This window comes from Poecilia latipinna, unplaced genomic scaffold (genome assembly GCF_001443285.1).
Source record: "Poecilia latipinna isolate Pla-1442-1.1 unplaced genomic scaffold, P_latipinna-1.0 Scaffold451, whole genome shotgun sequence".
NCBI classification, from domain to species: domain Eukaryota; kingdom Metazoa; phylum Chordata; class Actinopteri; order Cyprinodontiformes; family Poeciliidae; genus Poecilia; species Poecilia latipinna.
This window is the reverse complement of record NW_015113067.1, coordinates 218,316-228,022: the sequence shown is the minus strand read 5'-3', so window position 1 is coordinate 228,022 and position 9,707 is coordinate 218,316. Positions and strand designations below refer to the sequence as shown.

The 9,707-nt window shown below is 36.6% G+C and overlaps 1 protein-coding gene across 1 annotated transcript in view; it reads left to right on the top strand.

The window, feature by feature from the left end:
* gucy2cb (guanylate cyclase 2Cb) overlaps positions 1-9,707 on the top strand; it is a 31,345-nt gene that overhangs the window by 5,627 nt on the left and 16,011 nt on the right. Inside the window, exons 2-14 of the mRNA XM_015038770.1 lie at positions 663-775; positions 2,507-2,574; positions 2,680-2,895; positions 3,870-3,979; positions 5,160-5,262; positions 5,723-5,834; positions 6,142-6,283; positions 6,376-6,458; positions 7,535-7,643; positions 8,462-8,555; positions 8,718-8,820; positions 9,324-9,380; positions 9,487-9,558. Of these exons, the coding sequence (XP_014894256.1) occupies positions 663-775; positions 2,507-2,574; positions 2,680-2,895; positions 3,870-3,979; positions 5,160-5,262; positions 5,723-5,834; positions 6,142-6,283; positions 6,376-6,458; positions 7,535-7,643; positions 8,462-8,555; positions 8,718-8,820; positions 9,324-9,380; positions 9,487-9,558 (1,382 nt within the window). The remainder of the gene's footprint in view (positions 1-662; positions 776-2,506; positions 2,575-2,679; positions 2,896-3,869; positions 3,980-5,159; positions 5,263-5,722; positions 5,835-6,141; positions 6,284-6,375; positions 6,459-7,534; positions 7,644-8,461; positions 8,556-8,717; positions 8,821-9,323; positions 9,381-9,486; positions 9,559-9,707) is intronic.

Sequence of the window (9,707 nt, the reverse complement as noted above, 5' to 3'; positions counted from 1 at the left end):
ATCGAACCCAGGTTAAGAACCACTGGGCTAGAGTAAACTTCTGTTATCAATATTTTGAGCAGATTCTCAGTTGGATTTTGATCTGGACTTCGACTAGGACATTCTAACACATGAATCAGCTGTGATCTAAACCATCCCATAATATTTCTAGCTGCATGTTCACCCGTCGTCCCACAGCATGATGCTGCCGGTTCTCTGGACCAGAACATCTGACTCTGTTTACTGGTCAGGATTATTTTTAGAGGTGTGGAAGTAAAGAGGGATGAAAACATGTAAAAAAGTTGATTTTTCAGATTTTTATTTTAAAAGGTTTTGAAAAAACAAAATTTTCCTTCCTCTTTATGTCGTTTGAGGAAGAATCGGCTTGTTGTTGCTTCTTTGCTTTTTAAAAAATGTTTACTTAAAAAAGTCCATGGTTTATTTTTGTCTAATTTTTATTTTTTAAAAGTTTTTATTTTCTCATTTTCTTTTATTTATTTTTTTTAAAGTTTAGAGTTGTTGTTTATTTATCTTTTCTGTTTTTTAGTTTTTATTTTATAAACCACAAACCAAAGGTTTGGGGATGTAACATAAGAAAATGTGGAAAAGTTGAAGAAATCCTGGTTCAGAGAAGATTTAAATGACTAACCTGTTGTGTTTGTTCCAACATGGCCGCCGTGAAGCGTTTGGATTTAATCTGACAGCGAACTTTGAAGGATTCAACACGACCATCTACCGGCAGGGCGGCTGCTACAGCAGCCCGTGTGAGGCGGTGGAGACGCTGCGAAACCTCATGGTTAGGCACCGCGCCTTCATCCTTCTTTACACTGTAAAAATAGAACAACTCTCAAGCGAAAATGGCAGATGTTAAGAAGTTAGCACTACAAAAAATAATAATAATAATAATAATAATAATTTACAGTGATTGAAATCAGAGCTGAATTACATTAATAATCTGTTAAGGCTACAAAAATTAAGTGTTAGTTTTGCTTTGCATTGTGTAAAAAGTAAAGCATAAAGTCATAAAGTGACTTATGTCAAAAACAACTGACATAAAGTTTAGTTTTTCCAGAATCTGAATGTCTTATTTACGGAATAGTTTTATAACTATTACAATATTTTCTATTTTTTAATCACTTTTTTTAGTTTAAGCAAATAAATCTGATTTATCTGGTTTTCTATGCATTAAACAAAACACTTACAAAACACTTTACAGTACTTTTCTATTGTGATTTTACAGTTTTTATATAAATCCCACATCCATTTTTTACAGTGTATGTTAAATATGTTGATTTGGAGCATTTTTATTGTTTATTTTCTGTATTTTCTAAAGTTATAAACAATTGGATATCATCCAAAAAGGTTGAGAAGGACAATGTGTCACATCATATGACTCATTATTCTCCAAAGTATTTTATTAATAATTGATAGATTCATGCAGTGTAGTTAGAGAAATCAACTCGATCACCTGGAAGTCGGATCTGTGACCCAGAAAGTCAACAAGTCCGATCCGACTGAGAAAAACAACCAGATGTAATCCCCTTCACTAAATCTGAGCTAATCTGTTTCTAAACATGATTCTTTTAGTTTATTCCTTTATTTTAATATACTGAATCCTGAGAAATACACTAGTTATTAGCTTTTATTGCTAATATTATTTAATGATATGCTGTTTGTAAAGTTTCACAGTTGAAAAACAACAGCACTAATTTGGGTCATTAATTTCTAAAAGTCAAAGTTTCAAGCTAAGAATTTAATTAGCACACTCAATATTTAGCTTACCAACTAAACATTTAGTAGCAAAACTAAATATTTAATTAGCTCAAAGATAAATATTAAGTAGATAATATTTAAGTAGGAAGCTAAGTATTTGGTTTACCATCTAAATAACTATTTATCTGATTTATTAAACAGATGTTTGCTCTTTCAGTAACCATAAGAACACTGGAAAGCTCAGGCCTGTCATCAGAACAAATGTTTCTGCATGATAAATATCCCAGAAGATAATATTGTTGCTTTGAGATCATTTTCAAGGAATATAATTTTAATTCACGTTCTCAAAGACCAATAAACTTTAAATTCTAATGAACATTTAACACTGGAAGTGGAAACATCTTAAAAATCCAAAATAAGCAAACAAAATAACAGAAACAACAAATTAAATGAACAATGACACCTCAGTAAATAAAAAAGGGCCAGTTGAGACCAAAACACCAGACTGAAGATTTTTATCATCCACTCTTTGGTAGAAAGAGAAAAACAATAAATTATTGAGTTTATTTTAATTTATAATGTTATTAATTGATTTATTGCTTATTGCAACTGGTCTGTGTAAGCTAATTACAAATTTAATGATAGTGAAGAAGAATCTGATGTTGACATGTTAGGATGCGGGGCCCAAATGAAAATCTGCTTCAGGCCCCATAGAGGCTTTGGCCGGCCCTGCTAAGCCTCGTCTATGATGAAAACCAGAACCGCAGATGAAACTAAAAGTCCAAACCCAACACCTGTCTGTTTTCTCCGGCAGGACAATCATAAGCTCGGCTGCGCTGTCCTCGGACCGACCTGCACCATAGCAACGTTCCCGCTAGTGGAGTAAGTTACGTCATTCCTCTGAAACAGCCAATCACAGTTCATTCCTGACATGCTTAGTTTCCAGCCTCCCTGCCTGGTTTCTGTCTTGTTTTGTCTGGCTGCCAGCGCAGAGAAAGGTTTTGGGCTGAGCACGCCCATCATCTCGGCGGGAAGCTTCGGCCCGTCCTGTGACTTCGCCCTCAACCTGCAGCGGGTTCTGCCTCCGGCCCGGAAGATCTCCCACTTCTTCAGCGCCTTTTGGCAGGAAGACAACAAACTGAAGCCCGTGTGGAAGACGGCCTACATCTACAAAAAACCCAACAACACGGAGGACTGCTTTTGGTCAGTGGCATCTCGACCCACCCGTTCATAATACACTGTAAAAACAATCCAGTTCGGGATTGGCCCCGAGTCAAATGTGGGCCCATCCGGGGTTTGGTTAATTTAACAGAACATGGCGGGTTTGACTCGGTGTGGATAGAGACTTAAAAAGGTATCACAATATATCGGCCAATATCAGGAATTATTAATTAGTTGTTTTTTATTTTAAATACCTGAAATACTGCCGAACTGAAGCTGTGGTATTTCCTGTTTTATCTCCATGTTGTTATTTTTAAGCTTTAAACTGCTGGTGTGGAAGTTACTCAGCAGGTTGTTGCTAGGCAACCAAAGAGTGAGTGAGTTGCTAGGCAACCAAAGGGAGAGCTAGTTGATTCCACCAACCTTCAATACTCCATTTATTGAATACACGTGTATTCATATAGATATTATTTCACGTATTATCTGTTGATATTGATCATGTGTCTGCTGTGATACATTTTATTGATTTGTAATAGAGACTAAGTCAAGTTTATTTGTGTAAAACATTTCAGCAGCAATGCAGTTCAAAGTGCTTTAAACCATAAAATATTTTCAGAGCAGTAATTAATCCAAAACTGTACAAAATGTTTAAACATTTTGTATTTAAAATAAAAACACGCTTGTCTGTAAATCTGTTTTATCGGTTTCACCTGCTTCAAATTCACTTAAGGAATGCTGTTATTGCAGTATTTAAATGTTTTTTTCTTAAATGTATTGAATCATTGGTTTATTTGCATCTTTTAATGTATTTCTAAAAGGCTCAAGTAATGAAATGAAAAATCTGTGGAATGTGTCAGTGTCTTACCTGATTAATTGATTGAATACTTGATCACTAAAATAATTGTTAGTTATTGAAGTGCCAGCAGCAACCAACCAATTAGCACTTCTGTTGCTGACTTCACCTTCACTACACTGTAAAATGTGTCTGTTAATTTAATTGTGAATTGTTTTTTCAGGTATATCAACGCGCTGGAAGCCGACGGCATCAAAAATGTTTCAGAGACGGTTCTGCGCGGACCAAAGGAAGTGGAAGCTGTTCTCTCACAAACTAACAGGACGAGCAACCGTAAGTTGATCAATGGCTGCCAGTCTACAAAGCCAGACTCAAGAGTTATGGGTATGACAGGAAGTATTTGGGAAAAATAGAAGATTCCACATAATTTGTCTTCATAGCAGTTCCCAACTCAGTAAGAGAGAGCTCTGCCTGTAACCTGGAACCATGTTGCAGCCAAATCGCCTAATGATGCGTATTCGACGCAATCAATTTCATCAATAAATTATATTTTTGGCTTTATGAAAATGTAATATTTGGAATCTTATTTTTTTCACCAGTGCGCTCGTTGTGTTTCCATAGTTCAATGTGATGTCAGTGCGCCCGAGGCGGCCATCTTGTTTGAGAAGCGTGTTGTACAGCTTCTATTTATTTGGATCTTGAATTCAGGTTGACTCTACAACATAAAATTAAGGCCAGGCTAAAATTTATTATGTTTAATTATAAAAATAAAATTATAAGGGTCTTAGCGCTGTCAATCAGTGTCATGTACTTGCTGCTCAATGTGCTAATGGTGGAGAAACAACAGGAAAACCGTTATCCACCAAGATCAGTGGGTATGGTAACTAGCATTAGCATTCATGGCAGGCTATGCTGTGGTGAACCAGCTTTACCTTAGCAGAGAGCGAGCAGGAAGAGGTGAGCATCAGAGTGATTTACAGCGCTAAGACCCGCCTCCTGTCCTGGCTCTGATTGGTTGTTTGCAGTTAGCTCTGCAAACAACCAATCAGGAAAAGGCAGAGGAGCAAATTTTTTCAGATCATCTCTTATTATACATATTATTATTGGAACAAATATTTTAAAAACATATATTTTTATGAACGTTATATAAAGCAGCTTTAGTACCAAACCTCAATATGTACCAAAGATGATTTTTGTGTAATTATGCCCAACTAAAATATATTTAATGTCATATTTAAATGTGTTATGTGTGTTACATCCAAATGATCATTTTATATGTGAGGAAGTCTCTGCTTCATAGCAGAAACGCATTTTAAATAAAATTATTATGTAATTGTAAATAAATTAATACAGTAAATACAGAGACTTGTGATTGGTGTTTCAGCTCCTGTTTACACATGAAAGCATCGTTTCACACTGTAAAACAGACCTTTAGCTGTAACTCCGGTTTCTGGGTTGAATTGGAACTGAAATATAAATGTCTCCGCTGCGGTTTTACGTTGTTTGGTTGCAGTGTTCATCATCTGCGGCTCGGTGTCAGACTTACTGGAGATGAAGAACGACTCCAGAGGAGCCGACAGCAGCGACTTCCTCTTCATCCTCATTGATCTGTACAAGTCAGTCCTGACTCCACCTCAGCCTCTTTTCACATCTCCAGATTTAATTTGCTTTAGCATCTTTTTCTCTTTTATCTGTTTATTTCCGCTGTGTCTACTTTACTGTTTTTTAACAAACTGTGTTTATAGCAGAGAAACCTGGTTCTCTCTGTAAAGTGCAAACATTATTAGAAAACAAGAGAAAAGGCATTTACAGAGTCCAGAAGCCAATGTATAATAAATCATGGTGTTCAATAATGTTAACTGTAATTAAATGACTGGAGCACAAAGTTAAAGATGCAAGAAGGAAAATATTTATGGGTGAAAACGCCTACAGGGCGTTTCACCAGAACGCTTCACACTGCAGCCTTTTCTCTGTGATGAATTTGTTTACATGGTACATAAAGGATTTGCATTTGAGTTTATCTGTTAAATATCTACGCTCTGCAGAACGTAACTGTATTTTTCCTACTTAACTCAGTGATATTTACTACAAGAGCCCGTCACGGCCGGAGATGAGGAACGTTCTGGTGCTGACCATGCCCAACTCCAGGCGGTACGACATCAACGCCAACCTGAAGGACAGCGACATGGTGAGGAAACGGCAGGAAAACATGACGACCTGCCGCAGATTTATACATATACAGATGTTTTTCAGTTGCTGAAATAAATAAGGTTGAAGCTAAATATTTAGTTAGCAAGCTAAACATTTAGTTAGCAAGCTAAACATTTAGTTTACAAACTAAATATTTTGTTCTGAAGTATTTAGCTCAGCGCTAAATTTTCACTAGCCGGTAAGGGGATGTGTATTACTAAAATAAAAGCTGAGTCTTGCAAACTTAGTGAGTCTGAATCGCTTCCTGTCCTCTTCATCTTCATCTTTTCTTTTCCTCCCTGCAGATGAACGACTACATGGCTGCGTATCACGACTCAGTGCTGCATATAGGAAACGTGATGCGAGAGATCGCCACTAAAAATCAGTCAGAGATTCAACAAATGGAGTTTGTGAATGTGAATTACTTCAGAAATGTTGTCTTTAACGGTAAAGATGCGGAATAATTGCTCGGTGTGTCACCGATGTAGTTCCGTACTTTAAAACGTGTTGAAGTTTGAGTGTTTTCATTTCCTGCCCAGGAATTGCAGGAGAATATAAGCTAGACGAGTACGGAGACAGAGATGTGAATTTTTCCATCATGTACACAACAACTGACCTCCAGGTAAACTTCCTTAACTCACTTCTTTATTGTAAAGTTTATTTTCTCAAAAACTTGTTATGTGACTTGAAAAGTGATGATTTTGTCTGCCAGATCTCACGAAGAAAAAATATCCTTCAAACATCAGCATGTGAAAATCTCAGGGCTGATCTGGGGATTATTTGTAGATGAATTACTTGGAGATGTTTCCAGAATTTGAGCAGATGAAACTTAAATACTGACAGATTTATAGTCAGAGAAGCTTTTTAATGGTGAATACTAAATGTGTATATTTTTGTACATGTTTGGGTTAATTGCTGCTCTGAATCTATTAATATGATTAATCAGTTCATCCCTAATTGAAGCCTAAATGTAGAATATTGACCCTGATGAGTGAAAATTGTCTTTTAATCTGAACAAGGTTTTTATTTTTCCAAATAATTTAAATAGTTCGTTTTCATGTCGCTCCACCCTGGAAAATAAAACACCAAAATGTGTCACTGAAGCATCAAAACTAGGCAAACGATTACTAGGCTTATAATTAACTGTCGATTAATGGTTTATTAGATTAAAATTAGTTCCAGTCGATTAATAACGGCTGCACTGACCGTGTTTCCGTGTCGTAGTCTGGCCGCCATCCAGCAGAGGGCGCTGGTCATTCTGAGCGGCGCATGGCTTACACATAGAATTAAAGATGGCGGCGCTGTTCCAGAACAGCAGGACAGAATAACGGTCGATGTGGGATGAAAAGTGAAGTTTCAGTTTAATGGCGCGTCATTCGGTCGAGCTGCATCAACTTCTGCGCTCCTCACTGACCGAATGACCTTCACATATTATCTTTTACCTAATATGTTCCTGTTTGTTTTATTTTATTATGTCTGAGTTTAATAATGTGAGAAACCACAATGATCTATTTATTCAGTCAGTATGTAACAGCTGACACAATCAAGAAAATGGCCACTTAATTAAACAGTCGATTGATGAGATCAATCAACTTTAGATAAACTCATTAATCCATAACTAGCATGCCTAGTTGAAATCAATTTGACATTTTGTTGATATGTAAACAGTTCATGGTGGTTCTGTTGTCTCTTCCTCAGTATAAATGTTTATTCACCTTTGACACTGAAAACACCAAAACAAAGATGGAGGACGAATCTCCGGCCTTCATCTGGGGGAAGAAGCTTCCCAACTACGAGCCAGAGGATGGTAAACCTGAAAACACACACACACACACACACACACACACACACACACACACACACTGGAGCTGCAATCATTAACCACTTGCCTGCACATAATCAAACACACACAACGCCTGTTTGGTGTTACAAACTCATGAAGTGCCAACCGGAGATGCTATTATGTGGCCCTCAACTGATAAGAAGATAAATTTAGCAAACATTTATTGTCTCTGAGGAAACGGGAAAAGTGCCAGCTTCAGAGATTTTAGTGTTGCAAGATTACAAAGACACTTCTTCAGCTGATAAGCCAGGTTATATTGTTATCTGGATTTTATTTGATGTTTTTGACACCTGAACCATGAACCTTTTCAGCTGGTTTGGTTTTGGTGATGTCGAGAAACCAAGAGGAAATTTGGAAATGAGGCCAAATTAGTTTTTAATTAATTCAGTTTTTTTCTGCTGCAGGTAGAAACTCTGAACTGATTGATGTTATTTTTTGACTGTGTTCAGTAATACCTGTTTAATATCTGCAACTGAACCTTCAGAGACAGATAAAGACTGTAACAAAGTCGGCCTTTTATCACCTGAATGTAACAATAATAATAATAATAATAATAATAATAATAATAATAAACTTCCAGAAAACATCTGAAACATCTTTGACTTAAAGCTTAAAATTCATAATAACTGGAAGATTGATCAATATATTTGATGTATTTTGATTAGTTTAATATTTGATTTTGATGATATTTGAGCAGAAGTAATGTTTATTTCTTGTATGATGTTTTCATGACGTTTAGCTGCCTTGCCACTGAAATGTTCTGTATAAATAAACTTTACTAGACCTGTCGACTGGCCCTCCGATCCACGACATCATTGTGGGCGTCCTGGCTGTCACAGTGGTCGTCGTGGCAACCATTGCATTTATCTTCTACAGGTGAGTCGTTGTGCAGAGACACAGAGGGTCACATGAAGCAGAGGCTGTTTGTCCTTTTACTGTGATAATAAAATATGATTTAAAAGCCAGAATGAGAACAAGATGGCAGGTTTTTACCTTCCAGCGTCATGACGACGATGATGATGATGTTTTTGTTTTTAGACAGAACAGGAAAGACCGGCTCCTCAGGAAGCGCTGGTCACACATCAACTCTGACCTCATCTCTCTGCTGGAGGACACTGAACACAACATAATCTCCCTGCAGGTGAGCGACCATCAGAGAATCACATCCAGCTGCTGCGACTTTAAAAATGTTGATTCTTGTTGTTTACTTTGGGTTCTGTATAAAAAACATTTTTTGATCTTATTTTGTTTGTTTTAACAACCATGTTTCTTAGTATTTTGGTGAAAAATTTATTAGAAAGAAACTAAAATCTTCAGAGCCACATTTATTTACTTTATGCAACAACCTTTTGTACCATTGCTTTAAGCCTGAGCTCACACTGATCAACCAAGAAAGCAAAGCTAATAAAAACAGTTTGTTTGCATATATTCTGTACAAATTGATACAAAGTGTATATTTTTAAAGCAAATATTTTTTAGCTGAATGTTTTCCTGTCTGGATGAATGTTCTCCAATTAAATGTTGGATGTTTCTAAACATTTTTGCAGTTCCATTTATTCACCAGAGGGGGCAATAAGCTTGGAGGGCTGTAGATAAATCCTAAAAGTTTTTACAGTTTTCAAAATGTTCTTGTTATTTCTTTAGATAGAAGAAGAAAGGAAGAAGAAATTCAAGGTCCGCCGAGCGCTTTACGACAAAAAGGTAGTTGGATGGAAAACCTGCAGCTGATTTTAATGTCCAAATCTTTTCCTCTGAACACAAACAAGCGGATGAATAAAGGTTCTGTTCTGGTTCTGGTTCTGCTCAGATTGTGATTCTGAAGGAACTGAAAAACTGTGATGGAAACTTCAACAAAGAGCAGACAAGAGATCTGAATGCGGTGAGATGAAGACCGAGCTGGACTCGTACGGAGCTAAACTGGGGCCATAAAGTTTGTTCCAAAAATTTTTTCTTGAAACTGGAAAAATGAAACAAAAAAATTAATTGGAGAAAAGATGTAGTACAAAACATTTTTGTATAACCGAAAAA